General features: G+C 48.6%; 1 protein-coding gene across 3 annotated transcripts in view; it reads right to left on the bottom strand.

The window, feature by feature from the left end:
- Positions 1-57: 57 nt before the first annotated feature.
- Positions 58-19610, bottom strand: part of SFMBT2 (Scm like with four mbt domains 2) — a 179396-nt gene continuing 159843 nt past the window's right edge. For 2 of the 3 annotated variants that reach the window (XM_055427190.2, XM_055427181.2), the window contains exons 17-21: positions 11385-11560; positions 10109-10275; positions 9515-9778; positions 8633-8761; positions 58-4701 (exon numbers count right to left, since the gene is read on the bottom strand). In XM_055427190.2, the coding sequence (XP_055283165.2) occupies positions 4561-4701; positions 8633-8761; positions 9515-9778; positions 10109-10275; positions 11385-11560 (877 nt within the window). In that variant the 3' untranslated portion in view covers positions 58-4560. The remainder of the gene's footprint in view (positions 4702-8632; positions 8762-9514; positions 9779-10108; positions 10276-11384; positions 11561-19610) is intronic. The other variant, XM_055427219.2, reaches the window with a different exon arrangement.

Genomic DNA, 19610 nt, shown 5'->3' with positions numbered 1-19610 from the left:
GATAATCCTAACTCAAACCTTAAAAATAATATTTAATAACTTTCCACATAAAGACACAAACAAAATCATAGAATTTATTCTTACTTTATTAACAATGTGGCTTACAATTTTTTCAAGTAAAAAGGGTTTTTTTTCCATTTAGAATAAAAATTAAAATATAACTCTGATATAGATTTTCATTTATTTACATGAAAACATATATACAGAATATAATCTTACAGCAAATCAATGACATGCCCTTTTGTCCTGCAAATTTCAAAAGTAAAAACACCAACTTTTCTCTTTTATGCACCAAAACAGACACAAGATATGAATCAAGTTCCAGTACAAACTATTCAAACCGGAATGCAGAGCAGTAAAACAGCTTTCGACGGTCACGGTCACGACTAGGGGTAGTTTATGCTTCTAGACCTCATGCAGGTTCCCATTCTGAACAACAAATGAGATGATCTTTTTTCTGTCATTTAAAACATTTTTTGTCTTCAGTCTCCCACCGTAAAGTGATTTTCAGCAAACGCCAATCGGAACTTTTTCTTCAACACATCCCTCTGGCCCACAGGAAGCGCCTGATCTGTCTGGTGATGCGGCTATTGACCTACTGGTCCTCACTGGCACCCAATCCTAGCCATTTTTACAATAAAAACAGTAAGACAGGAAGTCTGCAGCTTAGGATACTATGTTATTACCGATCCTCTAAACCAGAGACGCTTTTCTTAACCAAAACCCAAGGCAGCACAGTGTCAGCACTTAGAATTTTTAGGTGAATTCAGTGGGTCAAAAATAGCACAGATGGATACTGTTGCCTCGGGTTCAGGATCCATGCCAAAGCAACCCTAGTGATAAAAGCTATGAGAGTTGCCCAGCGTAAAAACAACCCAGCTGAAAGGAGTAAAGCAATTTTTCCAGATAACTCTTGAACAGAAAAGAACAAGTGAGGGAAGAAAGAGAATCATGACACTGTAATTGTTGCCAGTGGAGCTTCTCTTGTTATTTAGTTATTTCACAAGTGGTAAGTATGTCTCCCTAACAATTGTTTTTTCCTTAGAAACTACAGATAGCTGAAAATTTACTATTATTCCCTTCAAAAAACGGTACCCTTGGTCTCAGTTTTCTAAAGACAAAGGATACAGCAGGACTTGGAGCCTAGCTTCACCAAAAAAGCAACAACAGTCTCAAACCACAAAGACTTTACTTAATGCAACTGTTTCCACAGTTCTATCTACAGAAATAAACACAAATGGGTGTCTGACAGAAGCATGAAACTTCCAAAGCTTCCAAAACGAAGGGACAGATGCCCTTAGACAGGGACACTTGGTTTAAGATAAAAAGCAAGTCTCAGAACTCGCCTGATAACACTCCAGATTCTCTGACACAAATTAAGGAAACTGAGACCAGTCTTCAAAGGCTTATCAAAACCAACCTTCCAGAGACTCGTGTGGGCCAGAGGGGCCAGTGTGAAAGATTTGAGTCATTCCAATTCATTGAGAAACAGATCAAACACAGGAAATCATCGTTCAAATATGATCAAATAAGGCAAAGCAACCTAACAGCTGTACAGAGCAAACTGTGAGTCAAACTTTGATCAAATGAACCTAATTTTAAAAGTGATGGATTTCTCCATACTATGCAACTTTGTGGTGGAGGAAACTGGGTTTTTGCTTTTTTTTTTTTGGTAAGCAAAAAATGAGTTCTTCTGTAATGGGGGTCTTACCTTACTTACTTTTTCTAGGTTTACATTTTTGTGGATAAGAGATTTTCCTAACACACGACACAAACAGTCAAGAGGTCAGAGGTCGACAGAAGCGTCCTTGGCTTTAGGGCGGGACTGAGGGATGGACTCTCAGCCTTCGAGATGAGGTGGCCCACTGCACAGACGGAAGCGTCTGCATCTCAGGCTGTTCCTGAAGGGACCAAGCGGGGAGGTGCACACAGAGTAGAGGGCTCTGCTCCCAGAGCATCTTCTGGGAGACCACGGGGAGACGGCAGCATCTGGGGGTGAAGAGGGAAGGGGGCATCGCTGGGGGGAGCATTTCAGCCAAGAAGGGTTTATCCCAGGGGCCGTGGTGCGCTGGCGGCTGCAGGTGTGAGATGAACTCTTCCCACCACGAGGGACAAAAACACAGTCACGACAGGCAAACGTTCCTTGAAAACCGGCCGCTTCTCTGAGATGGAAGCTGGTGAGCAGTGAACCCTACAAGAGACATGGACGCCACCTGATACTCTGCAGCTCAACTTGAAGTGGCACAGAGCCAGCAGGGAATTCCCACAGAACCAGAGCCGGAGGGTGTGTGGGCAGAGCTCAGAACAAAGAAACATCTTCTTGACCCTGTAGAGTCTCCTGGCTGCTAGTAGGGCGGGCTGATGGCGCCCCGACGGCCCCGAGCTGCAGCTGGACCTCCCCTGGCCCGGCACCAGGCGCACGGGTTGACAGCGCTGAGCCCTCAAAGAGACCGAGGACAAGGGGGCTCTGCGCCCCTGGCCCCACAGGAAGAGGCCGTGTCCCAGCGCCGTGGGGTGTCTTCCTCGGCTGCCAGGTGGGAGGCCTCCAGCTCCTCTGGGTGGGCTCCAGGGCTGACCCCCGCCACGGGCGCCGGAGAGCACTTACTCCGATGCAGCCCGCCCCAGTGCCATTCAGGGAGGGCACAAGAAGGTGACCCTCATCCTGAAAGGGTGCAATGGGAAGCGCTCAGCTAGAAAAGGCCACAGTGAGGATCACAAACATGTCTGAGGCAGGAAAACACCCAAGACCTTACAAGGAGGCCCTTCTCAAGCGGCTGACAGAGCTGGACAAAAGCCCCAGGGCTGAGGAGACACGAGTTGAAGAACAGAGAAGGGGTGGAAACTTGAGCTCGGAGAAGAGAAATCAAACCACAGGCCAGGCCTGACTCCCCATGGAACCACCTGTGTTCGTGGGCCGAGAAGATGGAGCTCCTGGCCGAGGCACCCGGGCAAGTCCACCGTCAAATGTTTAAACCTGCCTTAGGGTCAGTCACGGGGGAGACGACCGCCTCAACCATGAAATTCGTGTTTCCCCTTTTCATCCGTAACGGTGACAGATGATGACAAGAGGTTAGCCTCCATGACTGAGCTTCTCAAGATCTGACAGGACACCGGGCCTCCGTATGTTGCAGAAATATGAGCAGCTCATCAGCCCACCCAGGACATTGTTCCCGGAACTGCTGACACTCTCATCAAAGAGAAAAGGTCAAGGTAATAAAGGAAGAGAAGGCTGTGCACCCCCGCTTCTCCTGGGCAACGTGGAGGCTGAGCTTCCGCACACAAGTTGAAAAAGGCCTTTGAGCAACAAGCAGCACATAAGACAATGGTCCGTTTGGGACTGAAAAAATATAACAGCTCCTTGCAGGGTGCACGTGGACAAGTGCCTGGTTCCAGAGACCCGCTGGCTCCTGGAGTCACAGATCTTTCCATAAATGACAGGACCCACTTAATGAAAACTGCCAAGAGACATCCTAAGTAAACCAGAGGCAGGGTGGGCTGTAGGTATTACACGGTCACTCTCTTTGTCTCATTTTGGCCAATCCAGACTCTCCTCTGACAGCAGGAGCAGGCTGGGGACAAGGGGACCCATGTCCCTGCCACATCGTAAGAGTTCATACCTGTCGCTTTACTGGAAGGAGGTCCAGGGTCATTCAACATCAGCCCAGGTGACGGGGTCAGTCACTGGCTGACCCAGGGGCGCATGTGCCTCTGTGGGGGTGACCAAGGTGGGGCTCAGAGGGGACCTCCCCGGGAGACCCGGGGCATTGACCTCTCTCAGGGGAGGAGCGGGTGTGTCAGCAGCTTTCCCAGTCTCCCCCGGCCTTGATCTCCGGAATGAAGCTCTGCCTTCAATGCACAATGCAAAATGCCCCAAGAGATGCAAGAAACCCCTCTCCCATCTGGTCGCAGTTATTCAGAACGTGGGGGACCTTGAAGGTTCCAAATAGGATGGCAAGCATGCCTCCTTCCTGAAGGCTCTCTGGATGCCCACCTCCCCACTGTGACATGCTCCTTCTTCCTTCACTGCCCAATAGGCGGAGTCCCTTTACCACTGTCATCCAAAACATCGCCCAGAACTGTGCATGGGAAATGAGCCACCGCCAGACCAAACTGTGTGACAGCCACACATATCGACCTGAAAGAAGCACCTATGGAGGCACTTGGGGTACAACGACAGTGAAGTCACCGGAAGACCTCCTCCTGGGTCACGACGGAACAGACATCACTTGCGCCTGGGTTTTTGAAGCGTGGGCCTCGGCTTAGGAAGCTGCCTGGTTGGGGGTGGGAAAAAGATGGGGTGTGGTCTACAGACACGCAGGTCCACCCCTGTTGGGTATGAGCAGTAACTCACACCCTGCAGGACCACTGCTATGGGCTCGGGTGATCTGCAAACACGGAAATGTCGAGCCGGCTGGTGGGCGGAGGAGGCCCTCGTGTGGACACCTGTTGGATGCACCATCACACACTTCTGGGGAAAACGGAAGTTCCAGTCCGGGAAACCTCCTGAGACCCAAGACGCGGCATTTGCCGTGCCGGCGGGCAGCCTGGGAGTGGGCGGGGTCAGTTGGCATACTGGGCGTAGAAGGCCACCTTGACCCGCTCGATCTGGTGGCAAAGCTTGATGGCGGGGCCCAGCTTCAGCTCCATGCACTCCTGCACCGTGGGGAGCGTCAGCAACAGGAGCGCCTGCCCGTCGATGTCCTGCTGGGAGAGAGAGCAGGTTAGAGCGGAGACAGATGGGATAGGACTCAATGGGGCGCCTGGGCCATGGCGGGCTTCATCCCCAGCCCAGGGCAGGAGGGGTGGCTCTCATCCCCTCCGAGCCTGGTTAGCACTGGCCAAGATGGTGATTTGGCTTAACAGCTGCCTAACCCCTTGTTGAGAAAACCTTTCTGCTAAGAGAACACTGGCTACTGTGAAATTCACCAGCCTGGACTGGAAGGGATGGAGGGCTGGACTGGGCTGTCCTCAAGGTCCAGCCCTTGGGGCTGTGGTGGGCAAGCCCCCCAACCCCAGGTCTAGCCCTTCCTGGGCTGTGGTGTCCCCCTGCTGCTCTGCTGTGACTCTCTGAGCCTTGAAAAGGGCTCTCCACCAACAGGAGACCAGCCCTGACAGTTCCCATCAGGAGGGGAGAGACGACCTTAGCCACACAATGCGATCCTCCGTAGGAGAACACATGCACTGGGACACGTGTGTGCACACACGCCCTTCCATCTGTAACCTGCGCCACCCAGAATGAGGCCTGAGGTCTGTCTTATTTAGCTTTCTGCATCCATACACAAGGGCCCCACAATGGAGAGATCCACTCAATGGTGGGTGAACCGCAGTCTCTGTTAAAAGAAGAGCAAAGAGGCTCAGCCTGAGGCTTTAGGACTGCCCCATCAGGCAGCTCTGCCTCTTGACCAGCTTGCTTCCTGTAAAGACTGGGTTTATTTATCTGGATGTTGTTTGACTGGGTTACTAAGTGTCACTGCAACCCCTTCCAGGGCACCCAGCCTTCACATTTGGAGGAAATGGGTGAGGGTCCGAGAGCCTGCAGGCCTGAGGTAACAACAGAGGTTGTGGTGGGCAGAAGCAGACACCCTGGGCTCCTGCCACCCGGAGAATCAGGAGCCCCAGGGCTGCCAGGAGCCCCAAGGAGGCAACAGCCACAGCACTGACGCAGGCAGGCACCTCAGCAGGGGTCAGGGAGTTTCACAGAGGCAGCATTTGTTCTTAAACTGATGGCTTATTTAGCTGTTCTGTAAACCTCTAAAGCAAAAAAAAAAAAACAAACCTTAAATTCATAAATTAATTTGGGGGGGGGTGCTATAAGCCTCTTGACTTCCCTAGTAGCTCAGCTGGTAAAAGAATCCTCCTGCAATGCAGGAGACCTGGGTTCGAACCCTGGGTCGGGAAGATCCCCTGGAGGAGGACATGGCAACCCACTCCAGTAATCTTGCCTGGAGAACCGCCATGGACAGAGGAGCCTCGTGGGCTACAGTCCATGGGGTGGCTAAGACTCAGACAAAATATATATAGAACTAGTTGTATGTCAGCCCCCAGAGAAGATGCAGGAGACACAAAATGAGTGAGACGGGCTTTCTCCTGCAGCCCGGGAACAGACACACCTGTGCAAGGAGCCACCCAGGGCACAGATGAGAAAGGTCCCCAGAGCCGGAGATGCTGGGGGCCCAGGGACAGCCTCGTGCTGAACCATCTGTCAAAGCATCTAGCCAGGCAGGGCGTGGGGCCTTTGCTGCCCCTGCTCTATCCTCAGCACCCAGAGCAGTTCCCGCTGGCACATAACAGGGGCTCACTGAACACGCGCCGAGAACGAACGGGAAGAACTGGCCGTGGTGGACCCGAAAGTCCAAAGATGGGGAAAGGGAATGATAAAGAATGTGGAATGGAGCCTATTATACAGAGTGAAGTAAGCCAGAAAGAAAAACACCAATACAGTATACTAACACATATATATGGAATTTAGAAAGATGCAAATGATAACCCTGTATACGAGACAGCAAAAGAGACACAGATGTATAGAACAGTCTTTGGGACTCTATGGGAGAGGGTGAGGGTGGGATGATTTGGGAGAATGGCATTGAAACACGTATGTTGTCATATGTGAAACGAATCACTAGTTCAGGGTCAATGCATGTTATAGGATGCTTGGGGCTGGCATGCGGGGATGACCCAGAGGGAGGATAAAGGGAGGAGGGAGGTGGGAGGGGGGTTCAGGAGGGGGAACTTATGTAAACCCGGGGCAAATTCATATCAATGTATGGCAAAACCAACCAATATAATATTGTAAAATAATTTGCCTCCAATAAAAAATAAATTAACTACATAAAAATAAAATAAAATATGAATAAAAAAAAATAAAACTATTCTAGATAGAATAAACATTTTTTAATAAAAAAAAAAAGAATGTGGAGGGTGCGCAGAAACGGAGGAGAAGCAATTTGGGCAGTTTGCTTACTGCATGGCTCTGATCCACAAAAGGTGAGTGACTGGCAAAATTTTACAAGTTTTGTGTTTTTATAGATGTGTGGCGGTTTCCGATATAATGTACATGTTTGCAGTGTGAAATTATAGAGTATAGGTTTTTTAAGCAGCTGTTGTAACATTTCAGAATTAAAAAGCATATATTCTGGTAACAGGAAACTTGCAATTTTGTAAAAGCTCCTGGTGATTATGACAGTCTTTGAATTTACCACTCAGAATCAGGGGAGGGAAGGCGTGTGGCTGCGATTCCATGTGCTGTGAATTCTCACGCAGGCTAAACCCCCAGCTCCTCCTTGTTCACCTAAAAACTCATCCGACACCTGAAGTGACCCCCTGGAGGCCTCATCAAATCAGAGCTGTGGCATTTGGGCTCAAAGATGAAAGAATAAATTAGTAATTGAAGGTCTGAATGAATAAAACACCCGCAAGTGCCCACAGACTTCAGGTAGCCCCACGAACAACAGCCTTCTACTGTGACAGAGGAAATGGCCTAACGTAGAAGTTAAATAGAAGCAAGGCTGCAACCAACTAAAGTCTACCTATTTTTCTCTCTATAAGAGAAATAAATAGGGACACAGGGCTGAGTCTCTCAGTGGCGTGCGAAGATGCGCCTTGCTAATCCTAAGAGTGGCCAAGGGTCAGGAATGTTTTAGACGTCTTAACTTCGGAAGGCACGAAACTTTCTGATATTTTACTATTAACAGGGATTAAAGTCTAGTGAAGGACGACTCAGGATAAGCAGTATTTTAGCCTTTTCCTCAAATCAGCTTTGTTTGCCCTTCCTTGCTTATTACCAGATATTTAGGAAAGAAATCAACACGGAATCTGATGAACAGCGATGAAAGCAGTGTTCAGTAAAGCGCAGTGGCCTGAGGGCTTCTGCCTCTGCGGAAGATCAAGTAGACTTTTCTCTGTTTTTCCAGAAATGTGAAAGCCCTGAGGGTCACAAATAAGACAAACACAGGAAGACTCTGGAGGGTGGAGAGAGGAAGAGGACCAGCCAGGGACTTGGGACCCCAGATGTAACACGGAGGCCAGAGCTTCAGGCTTCTGTTTGTCTGCTGCCCTCCTGTGACTTTATGACTGTTGCTGTTCAGTCACTCAGTCGTGTCCAACTCTCTGCAACCCGGTGGACTGTAGCACGGCAGGCTTCCCTGTCCTCCACCATCTCCCGGAGTTTGCTCAAACTCGTGTCCTATGACTTTACTACTCAACAAGCAGGCAGCCTAGAAGTGCTAACGGGCACCGATGAAGCAACCTGACCAAAGCCTCTGCTCGCTCTCCTGGAAGGTGGAGCTGCGAGGACAGAAGCCTCTCAGATGACAACCGGTCGACTGCGGGACAAAGCGTCCCCCACCCGCCAGCAAAGGCAAAGCCAGGAGCACTGACCACCAGCCTGGCCAGGCCGCCTAAGAACCCCCAGTGTCCCCTCTCCCCCACCAAAGGGCATCTGAGAACGCCCATGGGAAACCTGAGATGTCATCTCCATCAGACGTCAGAGCCCCCACAGGGGTGCTAGTGGGACCATGTGTGGAGCCCTGGCTTCCTGTTCTCCTGCCCCCAGTGATGACAAGGCCCGTCCCCCTGGCGTGGCTGAGTCCCAGGAAACCAGCTGACACAGAAGACCCAGGGCAGAAGCCCGTACCTGCTCCTGAAATATTTTCGCCAGGGGCGCGCAGTCCGTCAGCTTGATGAACCTCACCACATCCATCACCGACCACTCCAGCGGGTTGCTCTCCAGAACCAACCTTTCCTCCTCCTCCTGCTTCACATCCTACAGATGGAAGGGAAGCGAGAGGTCTTTCTATTGTTTCCCAGATGGTGGGACACTCTCTGAACCCAGCGGGCTGCATCCAAACTTCCTGGACCGCACGCGGCCTCCTCACTGGGCACCCGGGCAGACACAGATACAGCCAGTGTCCAGGGAGGTGCTAAGCAACTCGTCTGGGCTGTGACTTTGCTCCTAAGACTTATGCAATCTTTAGAGGTAATTTAAAAAAACAAAACAAGACATGATGATGGTGACAGTGACTCCCAAGCTCAGGAGGTCTGGGGCCAGCTTGTCACTGGCTCCATCCCTGATGGAAAAGAAGTGGCAGGAGCTGGTGATGGTCCGAGAGGCTGCTCTGCCCCCGTGGACGTATGCGATGCTGGTGCTGGGGACCTGCCAGCTGACTGTGAACCCCCCTAACACATGGGTTCAGGAGAGACCTGACGCCCTGATTACACATTTTATAGCATCATAAGGTCTCCTAAGGAGGGAAAGCTCAGGGTTTAATGGGACCGTGAGGACTTGCTCTCTGTTCCCCTGACAAGAGTCCCTGTGGCTTTAAAGTCTTCCCCAGAACCCCACGCTGAGGCTCACTGCCCCCTTCATTGGATGTAGTCACCAGGATTTCCAGGCCTGATTCAGGAACTCAGCGGGAGCAGCTGCTAGAGATTTATCTTAAACTAGGGGCCCAAGTGCTCCCGGAGCTGTCCCCACTGGGGACACCAGACAAGCCAGTCCACGCGACCCACGCTGCACCTCTGCTGCCTCCTGGCTGGCGGCCGGGCTCCGGGGGGCTCCTTCAGCCTGGGGGGCGGCCGGCGCCTTCCGGGCCCTGCGCGTCCTCTCCATGGGGGCCCGGCGCTCGGCCTCCACGCTGCTCCGCAGGGTCACGGCCCTCCGGGGCCGGGTGGAGGGCACCTCGGCCGAGGACGTGTCTGTCTGGTCATCACGGATCTCAGAGCTGGTCTCCTCACTCCCAGAATCATCGTCCACGGCGTCTGCATCCTCCTCTTCGCTCTCCTAGGTGGGTGGGAGGTGCGCTGAGGCGGCAGAGAAGGCGGGAGGGAGCCCACAAAACTCCCCCCAGACCCTCTCCTGCCTGGCACCTGTGCTGCCCTCCTGGTGAGGTTTGTCCAAGGAGGCCCAGAAGACGGACCCCAGGGTCCCACCCAGGGCCCCAGTGGCACCTCTGTCTGCCAGAGACGCTGCAGTGTTGTCTGTTCTACAAGTAAGACAGGGTACCGGCTCACGATCCCCACCGCTCAGCATCAAACCACGGCCTCGGTATCGGCCGTGAAGCTGTGGCCCTGCCTCCCGATTGACAGTCAGCAGCGTGCGAGCTGGACGTACCTCTCCGGAGCCTGCGGCCAAGTCCACGGCGGATGACCTCCGCTTCTTCTGCACAAACATGGATTTTCGTCGCTTCCTGCGTCTGGCCGGTTTAGGGTGTCCACTCTCCACGCGGCTTTCCCCAATCGGGGGCTTGCTGATCTTCCTTCTCCTCCCGTAGTAATACGCTACAGGAAGAGAGATGGTTAAAATCGTTGTTAAAAGGTTACATCCAGGGCATACGTGGAGGAAGAGGGAGGGAGAGAGACGGAAAATGAAAGGAGAGGGAGGGGCAAGTGAGAGAGAGAGACATCTGAGATGAAGCTTCACGTCCCGTTCGCATCTCAGGGACCAAGTCTGACAAAATGGCTCACAGGCAGGAACCCGGGCTCACTGCCCTTGTGGCCACAGGTATCAAGGGCAGAAGTGGTCCCTCTGAGAACCGGTGGTGAGCACACAGGCCAAATCAATGGGGCGTCGTTTTCCTTTTCAAACAGTGCTCCTTCCCTGTTTCTCTTCTCCCATTCAGGGGACACTCTCCTTCCTTCTGAATCCAACAGCAGAGCTATGTGTCCGTGTTACCCCCTTAGAGCGCTACTTAGAAAATTTCTCACCAAATTTCAATAATATTGATGTCTTTTACAAGTTGAATGTCTAATCAACTAATTAAAACCAACTGCGATCCAGTTTCCAATTATGATCACCATCCAGAACACTTCCTCAATTAACTGAAGCTTCAACTGTTCCGTATGGAGCGCTCATAAAAGAATCAAATGCACCAAAGGAAGCTTTATCTAACGGCTGGAGGCATCAGAAAGAAAACACCAAATGCACCCAGGTGACAGACGGGGGTCCACGCATCTCTACACTGCTGTACCATAGAGGAAAGTCACCAGCCTCCAAACCGCAATTTCCTCGGATGCAAAATGACCATCCAAAACTGTCTATTTCCAGTACCTAGGTCCATAAAGATGGCGTTTATAAAAACCGTCAAGAAACCCCCTGGGGTAAGTGAACACACACTTACACATTAGTGTCTGATACCCAGAGAGAACCATGGTGCAGCTCGTCCAGGACTGTGGTCCCCAAAGAACCAGAGACACCCCCTCCCACTCCATATACCAGGAGAGAAACGCACGAGTATCTACCAAGCAAACCTTCAAGAATTCTCCTGCAGCTATTCCTATGAAAAGCTATCTGAAAGGTCTGGAAAAAAAAAAAAAAGAAGCACAGCCCACCAACTACATCACCTGCAGTGCAGACCCACAGGTCGCCGTTCCTTTAGCTTTCCACTTACTGTATTTGGTTTTGGTGTGAATAGAGCAGTTCTCCGGGCAGTTTTCAGAAACCAGCACAGGACTGAACAAATTTGGACAGCACTCGAGCTTGGCACAGACCCGGCGGCAGAAGTCCGCCACTTGGTCGGAGGTGCGGACAATCTTGGCCACAGCCCGGTACGTTTTGCCTCTGTACCTGGAAACAGAGAAGGAAAGGTGATGAGGAGACCACAGGCTCGCTCAGATCTATGCCACGCAGTGGACTCCTCAGCAGCACAGTCGCCCTCCAACAGGGTGGGCTGTGTGTGGTTTCTCTTCCATCTGCTTTCACTGTGAGCTCACAGACCTGTTTTTAAGAAATGCCCAGTGCTGTGGGCAATGTTCATGGTGACTGCACGCATGGTCAGTGACACCCAGCGAGAACCCAGGACCTTGAAATAAAGGCTTCCTCTCGGTGCATTCTCACTAGTGAGTGAAGTCAAAGTCACTCAGTCACGCCTGACTCTTTGTGACCCCACGGACTGCAGCCCACCAGGCTCCTCTGTCCGTGGGATTCTCCAGGCAAGAATACTGGAGTGGGGAGCCATTCCCTTCTCCAGGAGATCTTCCTGATCCAGGGACTGAACCTGGGTCCCCTGCACTACACGCAGATTCTTCACTGTCTAAACCACGAGGGAAGCCCACTCTCACCAGGGTATATGTAACTGAACACCCCTCCAGAATGCTTCTGGAATCCAAACAGTGTCATTCATGACTCAAGGCTTGAAAGAAAAAAAAAATCTTCTCCTGCCCAAGAAAAACCACATGAAACCACCAATGTAAAACTAGAACCCAGATCTGCTGAAAAGCAGGTTGGATGGCTTCCTGTCTTAAAAATAGGTACTGCAGCCCTCATTCAAATGCTTAGGATTAACAATGCTGTAAATCACTCTGGCTGAAAAGGAAATAGGTTGAGTCACCTTTCAATACAGTTTTAAAAACTATCATTGGTACAAAATGATTATAAATTTCTCAGTTGGCAACAGATCCGAGGTCTTCATTTAATTCACATCTCACTAAAGAGCTCACTGAAATGATGACCCATCAAAACAACTGGGCCTATTAAATTCTGCCCTTGATGGACCCCCTAATTTTTAAGTGGAAATCCTGAATGATAATTGATTTTCCAGGAAAGATGCACGGAGTGGTAACTGGCTGAGAACACTTGTGTTAGTTATAGGAAAAACTGCCCGAGAGAAAGAACCACCAGGGAAGGCCGGCCTTGTCAGTTTCCACATCAGCAGGGCCCAACCGCTCTTTTACACACTTGTGTACAGATTTTCCTCGACTTCCAATGGGGGCTGTGTTCAGTCCTTCGGTCGTGTCGGACTCTCTGTGATTCCATGCACTGTAGCCCGCCAGGCTCCTCTGTCCATGGGATTCTCCAGGCAAAAATACTGGGTTGCCATTTCCTTCTCCAGGGGATCTTCCCAATTCAGGGATCAAACCTGTGTCTCCTCAGTCTCCTGCACTGGCAGGTGGATTCTTTACCACTAGTGTTAGTAGCTCAGTCGTGTCTGACTCTTTGCAACATCATGGACTTGTAGTCCACCAGACTCCTCTGTCCACGTGACTTCTCCAGGCAAGAATACTGGAGTGGGGAGCCATTCCCTTCTCCAGGGGATCTTTCTGACCCATGGATCAAACCAAGAACTCCTGCACTGCAAGTAGATTCTTTGTACCACTCAGGCTACCTGGGAAGCCTCTGATAAGAGGTTATATCCCAATAAACCCATTTTATGTTGAAAATATCCTACATTGAAAATGCAATGTATTAATAATACAACTAATGTACCAAACCTCACAGTTTCACCTGCCCATCATAAATGTGCTCAGGAAACTTACATTAGCCTATGGTTGAGTAAGACCATCTGACATAAATCCTATTTCATGATAAAGTGTTGAATATCACATGTAATTAACTGACAACAGAAGTGAAAAACAGAAGGGCTGTCTGTGTCCAGCACAGTTGGAAGAGTTCAGGTTATTCACCCTCGTGGTCTCGTGGCTGATGGGGGGCTGTGGTCTCTGCCCACCACCCCAGAAGACAAGGCAGCACAGAAGCCGGGGTAAGATCAACAGTCATGTTAAAGTAGGGTTTCAGCTGAACGCGTGTCACCTTCACAACACTGTAAAGCTGAAAAATCAAGTTGAACCATCTTCAGCTGGGGGGTGTCTCCAACAGTCAGCCTCAAAACACGGCAGGGACCACGGGCGATTTGTACAAAGGGAAGTATGACATGAGATCATCACTGCTGCAATTTGTGAATTAGATATTTCATGTTCAAAACCTAGGTCTGGTTCACGAAGAACGATGGGATAGATAAGCTGCTTCTGAGTTTACGTCAACTTGCTTTTCCTTCCTGTCCTTATGAAGGCTCAAAAACTGTATGCCAGTGACATTCTTCTTTAGGAAGGGCATGTGGCCGCAGCTCGAAAGCAGGGGCCAGTGCCTCTCACTTTATCCCACAGTGTGAGTCCAGAGGGACAACACTTGGTCCTGGAAGTTTATTCAGTGCCCAGCAAGGCCGCCGTAAACCTGAAGATAAGGTTTCTGAGGCACATATGACAAGTTCTCTGAAGAAAAAGGGGGAAATGTTGAATAAGACCGTCAGCCAGGCCGCAGCAGACACAAGTAACACTCCTGCAAGGAAGGAGGGAACAAGGAAAAGGTCATGGGGGAAGTGATGAGGTCCAAGGATAATGAAAAAGACGGGGGAGGAGGGCACCGCAGGAGGACACTGGGGGCAGAGCAGATGCTCGGGTCAGACGGTCCTCAGGGAGGAGCGCTGGCTACATTTCTGCTTTCTCGAGACTTCCTCCTCTTTTTCCCACAGCGTGCTGCATTACCAAGGTTCTAGAGAAATCTGGGTGTGAGAAAGGAATCCGCTGAGGGGCGCGGGTGCTGAGCTGACGTGGGTGTCAGACGCACACTGTGCAACAGGACAGCAAGGCAGAGGACCTCAGCGGGACCGGCTCCCTGACGGCCACGTTGGGCCCCACGCAGACCCCACAGTGCACAGAAAGGCTATCTGGAGAGGAAGCTGGCTCACCGTTCACCAGATGCAGAGAGACGCCTTCTCGGAGATTCCGTCATCGGATTCAGAGCAGAAACTTCCGAGAAACGAGGATCATCCTAAATCCCCTCTTTGGGACATAAATCCCAGGGGTAAACCTACTATAAACCTCCTCCTAGAGACATTCCATGGCCTTGAAGAAGAAAGACCAATTCTGCCCACATAAACTATCCTGAACTTTCTTATCTCCCAGGTTTTCTCTTAAAAACCCATTTGTATTTCCCAAAGAAACCTATTTGCTCTTCCCCTAAAGGCCTTTTCTTCCCACTCTGTTCCCCCTACTAGATTATGTCCGGCTTAGGTGTAAGCTCCAAACCTCAGCATAGAGCACTCTTGCGTGTGCATGCATCCCACCAGCATAGAAATGGTTTTTGTATTTTGCGATCTTTTGTCAGTTTAGTTTACAGGCTCCCAGGCACTGAAACTAGGAGGGCAGATGAAGGAGTTTCTCCCTGCCCAACATCAGTAAGGAAGTGTGTAGCCTTCCAATAACTTCCTACCAACTAAAGATTTACATCCATGTGTGAGTGCAAAATAATGCTCAAAATTCTCCAAGCCAGGCTTCAACAGTGCATGAAACAAGAACTTCCAGATGTTCAAGTTGGATTTAGAAAAGGCTGAGGAACCAGAGATCAAATTGCCAACATCCACTGGATCATCGAAAAAGCAAAAGAGTTCCAGAAAAACATTTATTTCTGCCTCATTGACTACACCAAAGCCTTTGACTATGTGGATCACAATAAACTGGAAAATTCTTCAAGAAATAGGAATACCAGACCACCTGACCTGCCTCCTGAGAAATCTGTATGCAGGTGAAGTAGCAACAGTTAGAACTGGGCATGGAACAACAGACTGGTTCCAAATTGGAAAAGGAGTACATCAAGACTGTATATTGTCACCCTGCATATTCAACTTATATGCAGAGTACACCATGCAAAATGCCGGGCTGAATGAAGCACAAGCTGGAATCAAGATTGCTGGGAGAAGACTCTTAAGAGTCCCTTGTACTACAAGGAGATCCAACCAGTCCATTCTAAAGGAGATCAATCCTGGGTGTTCATTGGAAGGACTGATGCTAAAGCTGAAACTGCAATACTTTGGCCACCTCATGCGACGAGTTGACTCACTGGAAAAGACTCTGATGCTGGAAAAGATTGGGGGTGGGAGAAGGGGACGACCGAGAATGAGATGGCTGGATGGCATCACCGACTCTGTGGACAGGAGTTTGAGTGAACTCCGGGAGTTGGTGATGGACAGGGAGGCCTGGCGTGCTGTGATTCATGGGGTTGCGGAGAGTCGGACATGACTGAGCGACTGAACTGAACTGAACTCAACACCATGCAAAATGCTGGGCTGAATGAAGCACAAGCTGGAATCAAGATTGCTGGGAGAAATATCAATAACAGATACGCAGATGACACCACTCTTCTGGCAGAAAGCGAAGAAGAACTAAAGATCCTCTTAATGAAAGTGAAAGAGGAGAGTGAAAAGGCTGGCTTAAAATTCAACATTCAAAAAATAAAGATCATGGCATCCAGTCCCGTCACTTCATGGCAAATAGATGGGGAAACAATGGAAAAAGTGACAGACTTTATTTTCTTGGGCTCCACAGTCACTGCAAATGGTGATCGCAGCCATGAAATTAAAAGACTCTTGCTCCTTGGAAGAAAAGCTATGACCAACCTAGACAGCATATTAAAAAGCAGAGATACTACTTTGCCGACAAAGACCTGTCTAGTCAAAGCTATGGCTTTTCCAGTAGTCATGTATGGATGTGAGAGTTGGACTATAAAGAAACCTGAGCACGGAAGAATTGATGCTTTTGAACTGTGGTGTTGGAGAAGACTCTTGAGAGTCCCTTGGACTGCAAAGAGATCCAACCAGTCCATCCTAAAGGAAATCAGTCCTGAGTATTCATTGGAAGGACTGATGCTGAAGCTGAAGCTCCAATACTTTGGCCACCTAATGCAAAGAACTGACTCATTTGAACAGGCCCTGATGCTGGGAAAGATTCAAGGCAGGAGGAGAAGGAGATGACAGAGGATGAGATAGTCAGATGGCATCACCGACTCAACAGACATGAGTTTGAGTATGCTCTGGGAGCTGGCGATGGACAGGGAAGCCTGGCATGCTGCAGTCCGTGGGGTCACTAAGAGTTGGATATGACTGAGCAACTGGACTGAACTGTGAGTGCATGTGGCGAGTCAGGGAAAGACAAAGATAGAGGAACAAAACAGTCTCTTCTCTTTCAGTTAAGAGTTGAGAAAATCAAAATGGGCCTTGAGTCAAAAAGAAATACAGAATGAAAACACCAAAGCTGGTTCAAGCAGAATGACTTCAATGTGGTCTAAGTTCTATCATTCATCTACAAAATGACCCATATTGGGACCTTAAAAAAAAAATTTGTGATGCAAGATTCACTTGTGACAGAAATATGACAACGGAGAATAAGGTTCCAGTCTGTCAAGCTGAATTTACATTTGAAATATGTAAGGAAGAATTAAAAGGGAAAAAAAAAGATGATGACTGAAGAAAATAAGGATGCTTGGCAAGCGATAAGAAAAACCACTCTTCTCATTAGAAGTAAACAGTAAGGGATGGCCCCAATTTCTTTCAAAACAAAGTTTTTACTTCCTTGGTCATGTCTTCTTACTCTAGAACTCAGGTCTAGAAAGTGCAATACTGGCTTTCAGTCTTAAGATACTCAACTCTTCAGAAATTTCTCTCTTCTTTCTTGATTCCGGTATTTCAAGATATGGGAACTCTGTGTGATAAACGGGGTGTGTATTTATTTTACAAAAGACAATTCTGATTTAGAACACCCTCAACTGGTCTATGTGACCCAGAAACGCTGTGCCCAATCGTGATGAATTTATTGCTGCTGCTGCTAGGTCACTTCAGTCGTGTCCGACTCTGTGCGACCCCATAGACGGCAGCCCACCAGGCTCCCCCGTCCCTGGGATTTTCCAGGCAAGAACACTGGAGTGGGTTGCCATTTCCTTCTCCAAAGCATGAAAGTGAAAAGTGAAAGTGAAGTCGCTTAGTCGTGTCCGACTCTTAGCGACCCCACGGACCACAGCCCACCAGGCTCCTCCGTCCATGGGATTCTCTAGGCAAGAGTACTGGAGTGGGGTGCCATTGCCTTCTCCAGATGAATTTATTACACACCAAAAATTCTGTCTTCTCTTTAGAAACTGGCTCACCTGCTTGCTTATCATAATGTTTACAGCATACATTTTCAGGAGAGCAGATTTCTCAAATCTGAGCAAAGTAAAAATTAGCATGAACAGACAAAATCTTTTTCAATGAAAAATCTCTCAGGGAATCCTTTTTCAAATAATTATCCTTGATAGCCAAGTATTACATCTTACCATTCACAAAGTATGGGCATGAATAAATGCCTCTGAAAAAGTAAAATAAATGAAAACACATGCAAAATTAGTCATTCCTTGAAAAAAAATAAACCAAAACATCACTGCCGTAGAGCTGAACATGACTCACCTAAGGGTAAAGATTTGACTTTATCTGATTTTGTCCCCTTGTTTCTGCCTAAGTGATTAAGAAATATAATTCCCTCAAAAATTACATCAGGATATTTCCTCTTTAAGTATTCTGTATAACTGTAACAAAAGACTGGGACAATCTATTAAAACTCCACCCAGCTTTTATAAAGGTTGTCACAAAAGTCATTCACACAAGAGCGGTCTTTTTTCCCCCTCAGGAAGATTCTATACACATTTTGGAAAACATATGTAAATGTCTCTAAATGCAGGATAGGAATTCTTTTAAATCTTCCTAAGGTATAGCCAACCATAGCCTAAATTCTTTCTCCTAATATTCAAAACAATGTAGGTTGATTTAGTAATGTCAATGCATTAGAAACAAACAACTTTCTCATCTAGAACTGCTGAAGTAAGCTACACTAGTATCCCTTTTCCCCTTTTCCACAGAGCTATTCTTGATTTTGCCTTTCAATCCATGTTGTAGACTCATTATATGATAGACTCATACAGTCTTCAAACAGTTCAATAATCTACTCTGGTATAAAAGATACGCAGGCACGCTAAGTCACTTCAGTTGTGTCGGACCTTTTGTGACCCCATGGACTGCAGCCCACCAGTTGTTGGATAAACAGGCAAAAATTGCTGGGGGAAAACAACAGATGACAGTGTTTATTTTTCTTCTATGTATGGGTCAAATCTTGTCACTACTGTCCACGGGGTTCTCAGCAGTCATGTACAAATGTGAGAGCTGTACCATAAAGAAGGCTGATAGCCAAAGAATTTATGCTTTTGAACTGTGGTGTTGGATCTCCTTGGACTGCAAGGAGATCCAACCAGTCCATCCTAAAGGAAATCAACCCTGAATATTCATTGGAAGGACTGATGCTGAAGCTGAAGCTCCGATACTTTGGCCCCTTAATGTTGACGACTCACTGGAAAAGACCATAATGCTAGGAAAGACTCACACTAAAAGGAGAAGGCAGTGGAGGAGGTTACAGATTGCATCACCGTTTCAACAAACATGAATCTGAGCAAACTCCAGGAGATAGTGAAGGACAGGGGAGCCTGGCGTGCTGCAGTCCACGGGGTCACATAGAGTTGGACATGACTTAGGGACTGAACAACAGCCACCGTGTCAATGTCACCCCCACTTTCTTAAATAGGTCTTTTCAGAAGAGGAAAAAACCAATCAGAACCCCCAGATGTTAACTGCCAGCATTTGCAAAATCCTATGGATGAAGAGCTCATATTATTTTTTCCTGAGAGCACTCTCTGTGATGTTATAATTTGAGGACCACAGCCAAGACAAGCAAATGCATTAAAGCAGCTCTCCCCCTCGCTGAGTTAATTTATTCATGACAGAAAGCATTTCAGCCTTTCGGCAAAACGGGAAGAAGTCAACTTTCCTCCCATTCGCACCGACGAAAACGTCAATGTTATCAAGATCTAAAAAAGTTGTCGTTTCACATCAGAAGGTAAAAGAGGTATATTATAAGGTATTATAAGGGGTGTTCCCGCTGACTATAAATCTGTCATCATTAGCAGCTGCTTTGAGATGCTACTGATTCAGACGCTTGAAACCCACTTCAGAGGCCGTTTTCTCATTACAAGTTGCTCTGTAAGATTC

The sequence above is a fragment of the Moschus berezovskii genome, chromosome 15 (assembly GCF_049115385.1).
Source record: "Moschus berezovskii isolate FMDL1 chromosome 15, NW_MosBer_1.0, whole genome shotgun sequence".
In the NCBI taxonomy this organism is placed as follows: Eukaryota; Metazoa; Chordata; class Mammalia; order Artiodactyla; family Moschidae; genus Moschus; species Moschus berezovskii.
The sequence above is the reverse complement of the archived record's forward strand: the minus strand, read 5'-3'. Positions and strand labels throughout refer to the sequence as shown.